General features: G+C 38.6%; 1 protein-coding gene across 3 annotated transcripts in view; it reads left to right on the top strand.

The window, feature by feature from the left end:
- Positions 1–18,184, top strand: part of ANK3 (ankyrin 3) — a 373,731-nt gene that overhangs the window by 59,778 nt on the left and 295,769 nt on the right. For 2 of the 3 annotated variants that reach the window (XM_068950768.1, XM_068950765.1), the window contains exon 1: positions 5,458–6,071. The exons of the other annotated variant lie outside the window; for it this stretch is intronic. In XM_068950768.1, the coding sequence (XP_068806869.1) occupies positions 6,009–6,071 (63 nt within the window). In that variant the 5' untranslated portion in view covers positions 5,458–6,008. Of the gene's footprint in view, positions 1–5,457; positions 6,072–18,184 lie in introns of those variants that run through there. 3 annotated transcript variants of the gene reach the window in all.

Here is an 18,184-nt window from a genome sequence, read left to right as displayed (position 1 = left end):
CCAGTATGCCTCCTATCTGAACAGGAGAATCCTATTCTGGAGTGACCTGGTTCATTTCAGTAGTGTGAGTTAAATTCTCTGATTTAATCTAATTTTATCTGGAATTTCTTTTATGTTAAAGAGGCTGTTGACATGAGTAGCAATGGAGTGAACTAGAATTCAGAAGGTCTGAAGAGGCAATATGTAATAGTGACAACTGCTGTGCATTCCTGAATGTTCAAATATAATCCCAGCTTGGCTTTGTTTTTACGTTCCTTCTGCCAGTTTTTATGCTATTCATCCAGTATTATACTTAAAACCCTATAAAATATATATATTAAAATTCTATGAAATACAAAAGGAGTGAAATCAAAACATGTGAATAAGAACCTATACCGCTCGAATACAGAATATTCTTTTTGTGGAACTATTTTCAGACATAGTTAGCAAAGAATTAATCTGCACTAGCTAACAGATTCTGTAGAATTTTTGTGGTATGACTCTTAAGCAAGGAACACGTTTTTGGATTAGTATCCCTTTGTTAATGAACTAGAAGTCTTACAAACCTCATTTGGTAAGTGGATGGTTCACAGCAAACTAATTTCCTTCCCTCAAGGAAATGAAGGAAGGAATTTAATCTCTTAACTTTTGTCTCCCACAATGCAACTTCCCAGCTACTCTGGGCTTCTCTCCCAGACTCCCTTCAGTTCCATCCTCGAGGGATATGTCTCTCCTCAAGGAGATTAACTTCACTTAGTTAACATGTTAAAATAACTGCAGACAAGACAGCTTGGTTTTGATTCATGGTAGCATCTGATGTTCAGCCCTGGACTTCAAGGTATGATTTGATTTGTTAACTGGAATTAAAACCTTGAATTGCCTTGTCTTTGTTGCTGACTTAGAATAAGTTAGACCTACCTAAGGTCAGAATACACCTTTTTTTCAATGTAGTTATTTTCCTTCTTGAAGGAGTCATAGTAACTTCTTTTCTGCCAGTGCTGGAGAGTTTGCTGCTGTCTTTATTGAGGGTTTAATTGGAAGGCTCCTCTTCCTTATGTCTTTAGTTCATTTCTGCTTCTACCTTACGATATTGTTTCGGTTTTGGATGGATGCCATTTAAAAGGAGGAGAGATTGAGTGGGGCAGTGCCAGTCTATAACATGTTTTGAGCCTGAAAATATTCAGTTTGGGAGCTCAGTCTATACTGAGCAGACATGATTACTGAGTAGCGATCATCGTGCTATTCTCATGATCCTATATTCAGGCTCAGTATTGTTTTGGAAGGTTAGTTTTTCTGTTGGCATGGGCTAATGGACCGCTACACATGTGTCTTTGCAGACAATAGCAGACTGGTGAACATATTTTGGGATTTCATTAGAATGAAATTAATGAAGTCAGCAACAGTAGTATTGTCACATGTTTTGAGTAAAATCTCAGTTAAAGTAATCAACTCTGAAAATGAAGAGAGATTAATCTTGATCCTTTTTTTGCCTTTTATGTCGTCACAAAATACTTTTTTCCTACATTTGGAAGGAGGACAATATAAATTGTACATACACTAAAGGAGATATAGCTTTTTTAGTTGCTTTTTTCTTTTGCTAGAGAAGAAAGATTTAATTTGCCTTCCACTCTCTCAGAACAAAAGACATTCCTGACTGGGTAGTACTTGTTTTAACCTTGAATTTTGACATATCATAAAATAGAATACCGCATGAGATGCGCGAGGGAGTATGAGACAGTCCATCTGAAAAGTGGTCCTAGACTAAACATTGACTTCCTCAAGCTTTTATTAAATTAAGTTTGCAGTTTTCTACTTGTATACAGGGCAACCTGGCTTTCTGTCTCTCTCCCCTGCTTTCTCCACATTCTTTTACTCCTTTAGTTAGTTTGAAGTTGTTTAACTATTTGCATGTTGTTTTGATAAAGAAAGCAACTCAATCATAGCTCTTTTTAAAACCCTCGTGCACAGTTACAAAACTGGTTGCCAATAACAAGTTCTGTACCCCTTGCTTCTTGCATGCAAGTCATTTTAATTTATAAATAGAACTGTACTGATAGACTGAACTTGGCCTACCCTGTTGTCCTCTTATCCGAGTTACTTTGATTTAAAAATAGAACTGTCCTAGTAGATATGTATCAACGAGGTTGTGAAAGTTCACTTCTAGACTCTACTGTAATTAAGCAGTAAGTTACAGGGAGCAGCAAGACTGTTCTCATCCATAGGCTGAAGAGTGTTAAGGTATGATAGTATTAATTTTGATTTTTCAAGGAGCCATGCTATTGCTAAGTGTTACACTTCTGCATGTTGTTCCTTTGCTGTAGCTTATCAAAACATACCCAAAATATACATATGCACTTCCACAAAGAAATAACTTTCATGAGCATTATTTAAAAAAAAAAAAAAAAAGCTTCCACAAGCAAGGGTTATCTAGACCATAGTAGAAGTTGTTCTTAGGAACATCTTGTAATTAATCAGACTGCTCCCTTGATCTTACCAATATTGCAGCATATTTAAATAAGACTAGACTCTGTCAGTTTCCTTTTGATATTTTAATGTAATTCTGCATCTGTACCACTCTAGTCTCATTTGGTTTTTTAATTTAGAGTTGGCTTCTAAAAGTTTAAGTCTTCTTTCTTCTGTTTTTCAGGAATTTTCTTATTTGTTTTTGTGCTACGGGCAGCACTTCAGTGTGTGTAGAAGCCTTGTCTTAATCATTGGATCCTGAAAATCTTTGTTTTTCCAGGTAGTTCTGTTTGACTCTTCTCCCTTCTGTTCAGTTACCTTAGGCATACACAGATTTACACAGAATATGCTGAACGTCTGAGTGTATGGAAAAAGGTTAGTTTTAATCATTTCTTCAGTATAATTTTAGAGATGGATTGGTGTCAGCAGTCACTTGATTAGTAACTTTAATACCCAAGATTTTTGTGGGCTCTTGGAGGAAGCAAGTTGAAAGCCATGATTCGAAGTTTTGTTTTTTTTTTTTTTTTCCAAAGCCTTTCCTAAGAAATCTTTATTGCCGATGCATGTTTCTGTTAAGTACTTCTGTATCCAATATTTCTCGTTCTACTGCCATAATGGCTTTACCTGGAGTAAAAGAACTTGGCAAATTTTTTGAGGTAAGGAGCACATGAAGCAAGATTCATGAAAAGGGCCTAAATTTTCAAGTATGAATGATTACTTCAAATGGGAGAAGATGCCTACATTATACTTCTCAGAAGGGTCACTATGGTTAGGTGAAGAATGAGGGAAGAAGAGTGAGAATTTCCCTACCTCTGTGTGTCTTGTGACTATGAAATTCTTCTATTTCTTATCTGGACTCCATCTTCTAAATATACGAGTGCTTGTGAGTTTACTTTTTTTGCAAAGCTGAAAAAAGGCAAAAAAGATGGAGAACGCAGGGAAAACAGATATTGCTGTTACAGAAGTAATTAAGAAATAAATGCCATGTAAGTTAGGAATAGGACTTAATCTTAAAACCCAATAAAGAGTCTAGTTCTCATGAACTGGACTAAGAAGTACACACAAAGTTCAGTGGGAACCTGTGACATTTCTCAGTCTACGTATTCAAGCCTCTGCTCAGTGAATGGTTTGAATTGTCAGCTTCCTGAGTAATAGATTACACTGGAAAGGGAATTCTTGTTTTGCTTCCAGCAGAAGTGCAGCTTTTCTTTATGACCTTTTCCTTTAAATAGTAATACAAAATGACTTTATAGGTATACAGTTATGTCAAGCATGCCCCAATTTAGAGATACTTTCTGTTAACTAGTCAGTTGATATCAAAGCTTTAATTTCTTTTCAGAAGACACGCTTGAATTATCCTGAACTTTACCTGTGCTGACTGACTTAAGAAAATAGTGCTGTCCAGGGGGATGAACATATGGTAAAACAGTCATGAGGAAAGGGTTGTGATTTGTATGTGCCTGAGGATAGAATGGTATTTTGAGGGTTTAAGCATTGTTCTACCTGCTATTAACCAGCAGAGAGCACTTTAGTTTATAACATAGCATCTATTTAAAAAAAAAGTGAAATTAGGAGAGGCTGGGGATTTTTTTTTATTTCTTTGAGACAGCCATTAAAAACACATTGTCTGAAAATTAAATCCCTGGTTTTGTGCACTATCAACAGTTTTGACATTGTATTAAAACATACTGCTTTGCAAGTATAAATCTTATTGTATGCCAATGACTTCAGGAAGGGAAGATTTGAGGTAAATTTTATTGGTGGTCTCCTCATAGTGTTTATTTAATCTCTGTAGCATATGAGGCACAGTTTCTCAAAATATGATGTGGCGAATTATCTTCCTAGCTTGGAGACACACGGTCAGATGATGCTGGTCTGCTTCCAGCGCACTCGGGCAGCGAGCACAAGGACTTGTTGCCGACACACAGAAAACGGCCTCCATGTGATGGTGCTATTGCGGCTGCTCACTGAAATTCATTTGTAGAGAATGATAAAAGGAAAAAGCTTTGAGGCAAACAGCAGTATGAATCAGTGCATTGAATCTTTTTTTTGGTTTGATACACATGTTGCTCATCATGAGTATTTCTATGCTACTGAAGGGGGGGGGATGGAGGGAGAGGTGAAGAGGATGGGGGAGAGAATTCTGATGTTAACCCCAGAACCTCAAACCAACTCTGTATTAATGGGAGGCTGCCTGTCAAAACTCATTGTCACTTGGCACCTTTGATGTGACCAGAGTTCTCAGAAATGTGCAAATGGGTGCACTGCTATCTCAGCTTTGAAGCATGGATGCAGTAGCTAGGGCTGTTGCAGGATGTCTCATACTTTCCCCCATACCCTCCACTGACAGCTATCTTGGTGGGAGACCCTATGGGAAAGGTCAATATGGGAATCTGTGGATGTACCTAAAGAGAGGAGCACAGTTTTAAGTGCAGTATTGGCATAACTTAGGTGCCTCTTGAATGACTGCTGTCATGGCTGTTTGGTAATGTATGGGTTATCTGTAACATGACTTAAGGGCACAGAGTGGAGAGAATTATTTTAATCAAGTCTCTGCCCTCTCCTCATTTTTCTCTGAGATTTGATTTGTACAGAGCTAGCCAAAGCAATTTGCCAGAGTAGGTCAGCAGCATGTGGAAACATGATCTGAAACCTTCTGGAGTTGTGCACATGCATGAGGCACGTAACACTTCTGTGAAAGAGCTGCACTAGTAGGGAGACCGTACAAATCCTGTCATATGAACAGGCGCACAAGGGAGGAGCAAGCTATTGCAGGCAGGAATAGTTGTAAATGTGTTTTGCTGAAATATTGCTGCTGCTTTCATGAGATAAATAATATTATAAACCTTATTGTTCAGAGTGGCAATTTGCAGGTCTTTTGGACAGGGATATAGAGCTGTGGGAAACATGAACATCTCATCTAGCAATTTCTTCAGCGGTGTGTTGTGCCTTTTATTGTTTGAATCTGCCTGGGAGTGGCTTTAAGATCCAGTAACCTGATCTTTTATCACTCTTGGAGGCTTCCTTTTCTGGTATGCCCTGATGCATTCAACACATGTCAGTATTGTACACGTCCAGCAATCAGAGCAATTTAGGCTCGGTTTCTCTGCCTGAAAGAAACAGCAAATCATCCACTGGTAAAAGCTTCTAACACTTGTCAGCCGGCTGCAGCTAATTTCTGCGTGGCTCATCAACCCGATTTGAGACTGGAAGTGCTCTGGATGACCAAGCTAGAAAGTGTTTTCCAGATCTTCTCTCAGGAATAAAGATCAGTTGAAAATGAAAGAGGAAAATGTTTCATTTTTTTCTTTAGAGGAATCAGACTAACTGATGTGAAGAACACCCAGTTTCTCACTGAGGAAAACAGCGAGGCTATGAGCAATTCAAGTCTGTGCAGGAGGAGCAGAGACTGCCTTTGAACAGCAGTTATTCTGTTACTTGTCTGAGCAACGTCAGCAGATGGACTTTGGTTTCCGAGCCGTGAATATTTGCAGTGGCTTTGGATGTTGGAATACAAGCAGTGATCTCTTTAATTTCCCTTCCCCTGTATATTTACCTGCTGCAAAATGAGTGAGGAAGCAAAGGAGAAAAACACTAAACCAGCGCACAGGAAAAAGAAAGGAAAAAAGGTAACTCCCTGTTTAGATAGTCTGCTGTAATGCCTTTTTTCAGTCATTTTGTATTTCTGAGCATTTTGCTTCTGGGTGTGGACTGCCTTTGGTTGGATCTTTTATTTCAAATAAGCATGATGGTAGAATCAGGATGGTTTTGTTTATGCTAGATGCTGATGGGTGTGTTCTTTGCTAGAATCAGTAATAAAATCACAACTCAGTAGTTCTGCATTATTTAAATATTCCAAGGTTTAAATATGTTACACATAAAATTTTAATGTGGTTGTAGTTTTCATAGTGCCATTTCAAATGCAGAGTTAACAAGGTATATAAATAAATCTTTTTTCCTTTAAGGAGAGGTTGATAATCAACATGTGCTCTTATAAATGAATATTATTAACATTGCTAAGATAAGCAAGTTTTACAAACAGTTGTTATTAAAACCTACCTTTTATTTATGTGTGTATATATATATATATGCTATAAGCCACTTTAATCAGCTTTATACATTTTTGGGGTTTGGAAATTTTGTGTTTAAATTAAACTCTGGAATAAAATTCCAGTTTAAGTGGAGCTGATTTATGTCATAGTTTCTTTTGCTTGAGACTGTACTTGAAGATAAATTTGCTAGATTGTAATGCTCTAGATTGTAATGCTCTATGTAATGCAATTTTTTGTTTTCCTGATATCCGTATAATTTCCCCCTTCCCATTTTGAAACAGATGATTTTCATGTGTCTACACTCAAGAACCAGATTGTAAAAACCAGAGTAAATTTCTTAGATTTATTACTCCTAATTCAAATATTAACTCAATATATTAATGCGAATTTCTTCAACTGCTTTAGAAAAAGATGTCTGAAAGGCTTATTGCAGAGAATATATTGAGTCCCACCCTTTATTTTCTGAGTGTGACTGCCTTTTTACCATATGAAAGTGTATGACAGCCTCATAGTTAATCCATTTCCTTGGTGAATGTATTTGGTTTAATTTACTTTTTCAAAATTCTTTATTAAACTAGCCCTTCTCTCCTCACAGAAGTGGAAGGACCAGCTTTGGAAAGGAAGCAGGGAAGGAAAAATCATTAAAATCACTTTTAGTGGTAAATTAGGATACCTCCATGACACACAAAATGCTTCTGTCAGACATGTTGCCTCAGGGACAGAAGATAAATTTGCAAATAAATTCTGGGATGGGTTTGAAATTCTGAACGGGTTAATATTTTTCCTGTGTTATACAAATTTATTTTCATGGCATTTAACAATCTATCTGCAATTTTATAGTAGACAGCAAGTTTTATGACTTAAGCTTGTGTATACATCCATGTCTTGTAGAGGACCAACCCAATAGCCAACAAGAAAGAGCAGCCCAGGTGATTCAGGATTAAGCAAGGTTTGGATTCTCACCTATTATCCCAGTGATGGCTTTCTCATTGTAAATGTGATATTCTACTTGCGGGCAGGAGGGTACAATTGCAGTGTCCCAAGTCCACCCACTATTGACTGGTAGCAAGTGTTATTAGTCTCTGGAAGGAGAAGCTGTCCAATGTGTTTCCATCCGCATGTTAGCACTGCAGTTGTTGAAGACCAGCGGCACAGTGCGTGGCTGATGGCTGGTGAGGCGATGGCAAAGCCCATGGTCATGTGCCTGGAGCCTTCACTACACAAACTGTAGCAAACTCCACTGCATGACTGCAAGCTATTGCACTTCAACAGGGAGTGGCTGAGAGCTTTAGAAACCTGCACAAAGTGTTGTATCACTGCTCTAATTTTCTTAATGCTATTTGAATCACAGAGACTATTGCTGGGCTATGCTGGATCAGGCCTAGGTGTATCCTTCGTAACCAGTGCATATCAAGGCTGTTTGTATGTCTGTGTTAAATACAAGCTTGTGGCCAGAACGTGCCCAATGGAAAGGGGAATACTTTTCTTTTTTTAAATAAAACCCGAAGTGGTGGCTGCTTAGTAGAAATTCCTCCTGCTTTTCACAATTCACTGGGGGAAAGGCGCTTAATGTATCGATTTGATTCAGGAGAACGTGGATCTGTCAATGGCCCATAGCTTTAAGAAGCCCTCAGTTAATTCAGGAATGCTCTCCAAGAAGAATTTGGTAAACAAATTGTGTGTTTGGATGTAAACTCCTGAGCCAGGTGAAGGTTTAACTGGGTCTGGGATTCCAGTGAGTTATACCACCTGTCCTTCCTAAAAGTAGATATTCCAAAATGAGTATTTCCATGGCCTTCTCCATGTTCTCTTTAGATAGTTCCTTACCTGGCAGCTGTGCTTTCTCCATACTTGGCCTTTCCTTTGCCTCCTATCCTGTTTATCTTCAGGGCTGAGTTACTGAAAGACTTCCTTCTGTTATTTGACTGCTCAGGTGTGTGTTCTTGTCCCCTGCCCCCTTTATCAGCTCAGAGTTGTCCTTTTTTGTACAATTTCTGAGCAGATCAGCGGGAGATTAAAGGTGCAGAAAGAGCAGGAGGACAGTAATGGAAAGCTCATTTTGCTATGGAAAAATCACGATTGGTAGAGTTCTCTGAACTTCCACAGAATTACAATTAGTAGGGTGTACCACAAACAGCCCTTAACCTGGCAAACAGTGTCTCACTTTTGGGCACATTCATGCAATAACTGTGCATTTAAAATAGATTGACAAAAGTGGTCCATTTTCCTGAGGTATATTTAAAAATTCCAACTTAGAGAATGAATCAGGTGGTGATACTGAGATTTATTCTGAAGGGTGGATGATGTAGATGAAAGCAGAGCGTACTGCATTTAGCACTATCATATTAAGGTGTGGCAACAGCTTTCAAGGGAAAAGGAAGATGCTGCATCAATATTTATTGCTGAGGCTATACTGAGTATTAGTTCTGGTGGAACAGAAAGCCTGGTGTGTTTCCCCCCCCCCCCCCCCCCCCAAAGTTCTGTCCTTCAGGATTCTTCTCTAGCAGCTGCCTGTTCCTCAGTGACTTGAGCTTCAGTTGTCTTGCAATTTCCATTCATGCTTATATACTGTCAGTGGTCTGAAAATGTCAAACTGAAACCCAAGGCATTCTGGAGTGGCCTTATCATATATGTTTGTGTCATCGCTTTTCAGTAAATCTGGGCATCTCAGAGAAGAGCATTGAAGTCAATTGTCACTACATATGTAAGATGTGTTTCGTTCTTTAACAAAAGATAAGTCATCTTTCCTTTTCTAACTCAAACTGCTGGAATGAAATGAGTCATAAAAATGTTGGTGGACATCTGAAACTTTAATCAGGAAATTAACAAGAAATAAATTAGAACAGACCAAGATTCCTGTAGTATAAGATACTTCTGCATTATTTTTTACAGATACTTGCTGGGCACCAGCCATTCCTGGATAGTGGGAAACTTCATACTAAACTCCTCTTCCAGAAACTTTAATGGAAATATGTACTTTCATTTCGAGTCATCTTCCTTTCCCCTCTTCCCCTATCCCCTCCAAGCAAGACCTTTAGACAGAAACAGCACAATGAATGATGATGGTGCATCTCACTAGATGCATAAAGCACAATCAACAATGGAAATTTCTAGTAGAAAAGTGCCAAAAGAGGGTGTATTTCGTTGTATATTCATGTTGAGCTCATAATCTGATTCTAGAGTAATTTGTGTATTAATCCACCCAGCTGATTTATTGCTGAATTGTAGTAGGATTTTGGCATTGTTCCATTACTTTTTAAATATTTAAAAATAGCATGCAGAGAGGTGCTAGCTACTTATGCAGCAGATTGAAAATCTGTGCTTGGGATCAGAATGCTTAGACCTCCCTACCTAATGGTTTCCTGACTAGCAGATTTAACTCAGTCCACTTTTCTTGAGCCAATAACCATGGCTCATTACACTGGGAACACTCTTAATTTCTGCCAGGGACTGTTTGCTCTGACGTAACTCCAAGGTTTGGTATTAGTCTCCAGAAGGGGACTCTTCTATTATTTGGTGCAGTTGCAAATCTGGTCAGGCATGTATCTTTACTGGGATGAGAAGCTTCAAGGGATGTTTGTGTGGAAGTAGGTGTTGAGAGGCTGGAGGCTCTCTTGAATATGGTGAGCCAGTCCATGCTGTCCTCAAAGTGGAATATTAAATCTAGTAGCCTAGGAAAAGTTCTGAGTGCCTCTCTCTGATGGGAGCTGGATTAGATCCTTTGGTAGACAAGGCCTGCTTCTACTGAAATAACATCACGGACTTCAGTGGGGACAGCACTTGGTGGCCTGAGGTCTTAGGATTTCATCTTCATGTGGTCAAGTGATTCATTTGTGTTTATATGATTATAGTGAGACTTGTGTCTGTAACTGAACACCTGTGAAGACCAGCATTTGCAAAGATGAGATGAAAAATTATTTCTCATTTCTGAGATGGATGGTGATACCAGACTTCCGAAAGCTCTCTTTTTTTATGACAATATCAGCTAACTTGTTTGTCTGCTTTAACAAACCAGGTTTATCCATGTTCAGTTCTTACAGACATTATGATTGTAGCAAGCATTCTCAGCTTTTTACAGCCAGTGTAGAAGCAACCATTGTTAATGGTAAAAATGTTCATTTTTACCTTTTTCTAAATTTTTGTGATTTCTAATTTATTCATTAAAACTATTACTTGGAGGGTAAATTGATTTTTAAAGTTGGTTTATTCCTCACAAGCTCAAAAGTTGAAATCTACATAGATTTATGAAATTTAAAAAATAAAAAAGATGCTAGAAGGAGACTGTCTCTTAGTCTCAGCAGAGTAAGGTTTACGTTATGTTGTTAATTTTAAGTCTCTATGGAGAAATCATGGTTCTTAAAGATTTAAAGTTGACAATATGATGGTGGTTTTAAACCTTAAGTCAGTGTATCCTATGCTGAAAATTTAAATCAGTGACAATACAAACATATTTGTTTTGCTCTTGCTTTTGTCAGCTTCTACTTGTTGAGCTTTAATGTCAGTTTTACTGATGTGATGCATTCTTAAGCTCACACTTTTGGCATGTATATTAAAGAAAACACAGTAAAAAGAACCAAAAAAACCTCCTGAACTTCCAGAAGATGCTCTGTATTTGTATGTCCAAATAGTAAATGCCCAACAGGAATAGAGAGTAGAAAATCAAACTATTTTCAATTATGACTGTTCCTAACCACTTTTGTGTGTGTATGTTTTTTAACTTAAAAGTTTAAAAATTCTGTTCCCTTGCATCGAAAGCATTTATATTTTGTTGCCGTATAAAACTTCTTGAATTGCCCCAGAAAATGAAAATGCACTGATGTCTGTCATCTTTGCTAGAATCATTCTGGTATACAGTAATACCATCATTTTGTTCTTGCTACCAGGCTGGAACAAAATAAAATATACATGATGGGAAATAAAATATCTTACTATTTTGAAACTATTTATTATTTAGATCATTTTCCCTGGAAAAAAAAAAAAACCTTCTAGTTAACATTTATCTAGCGCTAGGAGTTGTTGACTAATACTATCTATTGTTGACTAATATTACCAAAATTGACTAATGTAGTCAAAAAAATTTGAGATGACTTTAATATTTCTATAGGAAATGACAAAAAGGCATTATATTATTGAATTTTTAGCATAATTCACTTTGAATAAGTGACAACTTGTAGATGGAAGCGACAGTCCTTCCATTTGCTGTTAAGTTGAAACTTCTGTAGCTATGTAAGAGAACAGATTCTGCTGAGCTTATGTTAGCTGTGATTCAAACTGGTCTTGTGATAAGTGTTGTGGGACTATGCCCTGTTTTCTTCATCCATGCTGGAAAGAAAAGTGAATTTTTAAAAACGCGTACTTTTTTTTAGCAGAGAAAACCTGCAGTTTGGGAGGGAACATGAAACTTGAAGAGATTCTTGGATCCTGTGACATAACTCATCCTGTGGTTTTGAGCCTTTTCCAAAGAACTTAAGTGTGAATAGTCTTTGCCCTTCTGAAGAATGGGTCTAAGAAGTATGAGAAGTACAGTTGTATTTAAGTGTCAGCTAATTTTCTGTCTTGTCTTTGTTTTATGGTAAACTGCAACAGTGACTAAGTATGGAGGAAACAATCATATTCAGGGAAACAAAATTAACCACTTACTTAAAGAAAACTAAAACAGTAGTCTACTGTAGACTGCTTTATCCCAAAGCTTTTGCAGGTGAGTAAAGGTGTTGTAAAGATGAGCCAGAATCAAGCTATATTCACAGAAAAGGAATTGTAAGGTCCTGCTAGGCTGAGGGCCTGTAAATGGGTCACTTTTTCCCTGAAGTAGCATAGGATCATGTTGCGTTTCTCATGGTTTAAAGGCTTAGGTACTTCAGATTCCAAAAAAAAAAAAAAAAAAAAAAATCAAGTACTAATGATAACAGCTTCTTGTGCCCTCCTGCAGCTGAGTAACCCCCTGTGGCTGAGAGATCTACCCCTCATTGGTAGGGTTTTTAGTACAGCCTTTTACCACAGTTTACAAAATTTTGGTTCCTTGAGAGAATTTTCCTGTCTTTTTGAGGCCTGTGTTACCTGTTTCTTCCTTTTTTGCAGTATTTATTCACTGGATTTCTGAGTTGTCGCTTCCCTAGAATGGTTTTGCTTATCTGTTGCCGCATGCCCTTTAGCAGGGAGTTGTTGCCCTTGAGCCTGTGTTTCCAGGTTGAATCATCTTTTCTCTCAAGACTTTCCTCAAGGATCCCCAGATATTTTATAGTGGGTTTCCATCTTCAGAATAGAGTGTGTATGTGTCTGCTTACATCACCACCTACGGACCCAGGACACCATGGGGACGGCTTTCTTGGTGGCCTCTGTCAGGTGCAGTGCAGTAGAGCATGGGGAGTGTGACTGGGCATGTCCCAGGAGCACCTGTGCCAGTTGCTGCCTCTGCCTGCTGCCTCAGTGGGGTCCCACAAGCTGGGTGCTTGCAGCCCAGGTCGCGTTGGCTTTGAATGATGTACGTTACAGTTGGGTTACGAAGCATATGTTTGAGCTGTAAGAGACACAGTAGATAAATTTCAATTACATACTGCAATTTTGCAATGATCAGTGGGACAGGAAGCAATGTAAAAGTTGCTGCAATAAATTTATTACATTAAACCACTGTATAAATTTCAGCTTGCTCTAACTTCAACTCATTTTAAATCATAGGAACGTCCATTTCAGGTTCCTTGAAACCTGCAGGGCCTGCTCTAGCATTTGGGCTTTTCTTTTTTCAAAGCCTGTGACTGATGCAATTATAGAATTCAGTAGATCCTAGTGATAGCACCTATGTAGGCCTGTCAGATGCTGATATGCCTGCTGTACTTATTGAATCACTATGTCTTAAAATTCAAAAACACTTTGATCAGTCTGTCAATTACAGACTGACAGAGTTAAATGTATCTGGGCATCCCACTTCCAAGAAGAGTCCACATATGTTAACTGTGCTTGGACACTGGTTTGTTCCTCAGTCTGTTTATCTCCCTCTGACTTTTCAGAGGTGGTAGCTGAACCTGCAGCTTGACTTAACCACTGGCTGACTGCCAACTAGAGTTGGGGATGGTGTTGCAGAGCGTCAGGCCTGTAGAGAGCCAACACCTGGTCAGAAGGGAACTAGTTCTATCACACTTTTGGTGAAAGTGCCACTATATTCTTAGTAGAGAAGAGGTGATTACTGGGATAGGCAATTCAGGCCTTTAGAGCTAAAAGACTAGACTTTTTCTGGTACATTTTTATTCACTGCAGGCTCTAGAACCAAGGTGCCAATAAGCTCTACCTTGTTTTTTCCAGGCTACTAATATGTGCTGCTTCATCTAGTGTGAGTCTTAGGCAGCTTGTTCTCTTCCACTGACTGCTGGGCACTGGGTCAGCCTGTTAACAGTAGTTGCTGGATAAACTGAAACAGCCAGGAAGTTACCTATCCATTTCATTCCAAACACAGCACAGTGAAAAACTTACTTTTTTTTCCTTTTACAGCTCATTTTCTGTGGTGAAGAGGAAGAATGATAGAGGGAGCTGCCTGAATGGGGAAAAACTATAAATGGGATATTTTCTTTAGCATTTCTTTGATATGTAATCACCATGTCTTACTACATCTAAATTAAATGCCTAGCTAAGTGTATTTAAGACACTTAAAGTGTTACCATCACAGGCTTGTTTCAGGTTTGTACTTACAAGAGATTTTGGTCGCTGAGAGTTCTCTATAGTGCGTTAGAGATTTATGAATGTAAACAAGGACTGATTTGGCTGACCTTTGGGGAGGGTCATTATTTTGTGAAAGGGAACAGTATGAAGCAGTGTAATGCTTCACGCTATTCACTAGTCAGTCTGTTTCATAGTTTTGTTTTAAAACTGCTATTTAGTGGGAGTAATCCGTTTCTTCTGTAATGATGGTTATATAACTTTTGTATTGCTGCCTCTTATGTATGTGTGTGTTGGCCTTTTTCTTCTAGTTTGATGTAAGCTTATATCAATGTCAAAGTGAACAGATCACTGCTAGCTGTGTTCTTCCTTCTCTTCTCTTTTTGGATGTGTCATTCATGGAATAATCCATAGCAAGTAACTTTGACTTTGCTTTTCTTAATGAAATAAGAAAAACAAACCAACAGTTGAGCTGTACTCATTGATGTTTCTGTAACTTCCTCGATGACTTTTTAGGGGGATCCTCTTAGTCAAGAGGTATTGTGATGCTTTTTATTGAAGTTGCATTGCTTCATTCTGTTGGTTTCTAAACTAGTAAGGAAGAATGTTTCTGCAGAGATCCTGAACACAGGTAGGATTCAGAGTATTCATAAGACCCTAATCTGAGTGACTTTAATGTGCTGTGAATTTGTAATTCTCCTGGAATCCGTGTGGGATGGGGAGCGAGACCCAAGGGAAGAAGTATGAGGCTGCCAGGACTCTTGGTAGAACTGTCCAGGGTTCTAGTTCAGGGCAAGAGATGCCTGCCTGCTGGCACTGGCAGCCAATCCTTCCTTGTCGATTACGTGCAGCTGGGGCTCTGCCTTGGCTTGTCCACATGTGAAAAGCGGATAGAAATACTCATCTTGCAGGCTCTGAGAATTTAGATTTGTTAAAACATTCTGAAACAAGAGGTGCTGTACACAGTGAGGCTGAAATTTATCCTGATGGAGATTGTCATCTTCCCGCAAAATCTCAGCTGCTTGTGAGGAAGGACACAAACATGGAAGATGCAAGTCCTGGGCAGAGTACTGTAGATTTCATGTGAATGCCAATCAGCTAATGCTGAGCAAGTGGTGCAGGGGGCAATTCCCCTTTTTCCCTGCTGCCCTAAACAGCCCTGTTACTTCATTTACTTAATTACTGGGGTGTGTGATTAGGAGGCAGTACTGCTGCTAATCAGTAATTAATCCTTGGAGTAGAACAGCAGGGTGGAGTTATGATGGGGGAAAGCCTCAGTGAATAGTGTGTCAGTTTAAATGGTTTTCAAGCTGAAAATTAGCATAACAAATGGTCTGTGCAATTCTGGTGGCTGATTCTACTCATACTCTGAGTCTGAAGGGCCCAGCTCTAAGAGGGGCTTTAGGTAAGTGTTATGTCATATATAAATTTTTGTATGACTGTGAGCGTCCATCCTGGGATCCAGCTATTTCAATCATCCAGGTATCACAGTCATTAAGCCTGTGTTTGGTACAGTTTGGTTGCTTATATGAAAATTGCTTTTTTTAAACCTAACATTCAGTTTGCACACAAGTTTTAGTTTAGAACATTTCATGCTCTTCATGTGCATTCATTGCATCTTTGTAAAGCTCATCTGAATGATTCTGTGAAATGATGACTACAAATGACAATGGAAGTAACTAATTCTTTCACTAAGTACTACTTCTGCTGTACTTCCTTCTCTCTGCTCTATTCCCTCTTGTTAGAGCCACTTCCATAAAACTTGTATGCAGCTTTCTGTCAGCCCCTTGCCACCTGATGAGGAACAGTTTTCTATCATAGGAGCATCACCTGAAGTGATTTTAGGAGGGAAAATATGAAGAAATATTTCATAGGCAGGTGAACCCAGTAACTTTGTTCTTATAGCCAGGGAGATTCAGTCTGTATGAGTAGCAGATATTTAAAATGTGCCTTAGTTATGCAGAGGGACAATCCTAGCTGTACAAAAAGACTTATCATTTTAGGATGCAGTCATGCAACACACAAAGATATTTTTAGCCTCTCCTTAAAGAGGGGGTAGAAGTATGCTGAGGATAAGGTGGTCTAGTGTTAAAGTAATGGAAAAAAGACAGTTAAAATGTGCAACAAGGGTGATATGGGTCTGAATCAAAATGACTTGAGTTAACTAATTTAAAACTGTATATTTTCCTGATATTTGAACAGGAAGATAAAAGGGTAGTGCTTCTTTTGGTAATGTTCTAAGTGACTACTAACAAAGTATTTGAGAGAAAGTTTCAAAACAGCCATAGTACACTTATGTTAACAAGGTGTTCACACCCCTGTTCTTGCAGCCAATTTCAGCTAGCAGAAATAATTTTTCTGCATATGCTGTCTATCTAAAAATATCTTAACTATGTGAGAACTGAGGCATTTGTGTAGTTAACTCAATTAACTAAATAACTCAATACTTGAAAGCATTTGAAGATCAACTGCTGGCAATTGAAATAAAGCCAAACAGGATATCTGGTCATCTGTGAATGTTGATCAAACTATACAGAATAATGAAGTACTATATTTGTAGCCCTGTAGGTAACTTGCCTGAAAGTGGGACTTTTGAAAGTAAGATAACATGTGGCCTGAAACATTCTAATTTATGATGTTATTAAACAGAAACTGAAGAGAAAATCCAAGTCAGACTTGGTTCAGGATAGCACTTCAACCAATGAAGTTATGCTCCTGTTTCATTTTGGAGTACAGTTACATGCCAGAACTACAGCATTTGTTTTGCCCTGGTCTTCAGTGTACTAGTCAGTGGGGCTAGCCCCATAGGTGCTAACCTAACCAGATATAAACAGAACCTGTGAGCATTACTGTATTACTGGCAAATTACTGTTTTTAACCCCCCCCCCACTTTTTTAATTTTTTAAAAATCATATGATATATTTGGAAGCATTTAAAACTTATCTTTTGGGAAAAATTTTCTTTAAAAAGTTCCTAAGCCCTGGAACTGGGAGTCCATTCTGTTTTATGTTTAAAAAAAACAAGCAAAACAAACCCACCTCCAAACCCTGAGTTATACAGGGTAAAGATTTCTTCTGCATTGCCCCCTAGTGTTTCGTTTAAAATAAAAAAGGTGGGGGCGTGGGGGGACCCAGAATCCAAACCAAAATCAAAAACTGAAGTTAGTTGTTTCTTCCTTAATTTTTTTTTTTCTTTTGGTGAGCCAAACCTTTGTACTTATCTTTAATGCTTGTTTTCTATGTCATTTCATGATTTCAACTGTATGCTTCCGTTCCCTGAATTTTTCTCTTAAGCTGTCTGAAAAGTAAGAGTTCATGACTACAGATATTCCATTTACCTTATACTTTACAGGCGTTTGTTATATCCGTGGTTTGGCTTACTAATACAGGGTTTTCTCCTCCATCTGTTTCTTCTCAGTTCCTTTGTATTGCAAAAAAGGAATATATTTTTAACAAAGAGAATGGTGTCTTTTCTGTTCCTTCTCAAGTCTCAGGCTTTTCAATCATGTGAAAATGTGCGGTTCTAGTAAATGGAAACATCTCTACTCAGAAACACTCTACCAAGAGCTGTGCAGCTCATCTGTCTTGTATCTTCTCACAGGTCTGGTCTTAGGTGCTGGTTATAAAGAACTTGAAAATAAAATTAAGATCTGTGTCATCACCCTTTCACTTCCAAGCACTTTTGGATATGTGTATTGGTAAGGAAGAAACATGGTGCTGTGGCAAACCTGACCCGCTGTCAAACTCTGTCAAGCGGATAGGGGTAGTGGCAGGCCTTTCGGGCTGGCTGGGCAGCCATGCTTTGGGGAGCACAGTGCTGAGCCATTCCCTGGAGTGGGCACTTGGAGAGTGAGGCAAGGGCGGCAGGGGTCTGCCTACGACTGCAGCAAATATTTTGTCAGGCAGATTGCAAGCTGTGGTGTTTACAACACCTATTTGTAAATTAGGGCCAAATATGACTTATTTTCTGAAATTGTGCTTTTTAGAAAAGGGACCTATCCACTTGACCACTCAGTGCAGGAAGGAGGGGTGCTTCTCTGACCT

This window comes from Struthio camelus, chromosome 7 (genome assembly GCF_040807025.1).
Source record: "Struthio camelus isolate bStrCam1 chromosome 7, bStrCam1.hap1, whole genome shotgun sequence".
Lineage (NCBI taxonomy): Eukaryota > Metazoa > Chordata > Aves > Struthioniformes > Struthionidae > Struthio > Struthio camelus.
The sequence above is the reverse complement of the archived record's forward strand: the minus strand, read 5'-3'. Positions and strand labels throughout refer to the sequence as shown.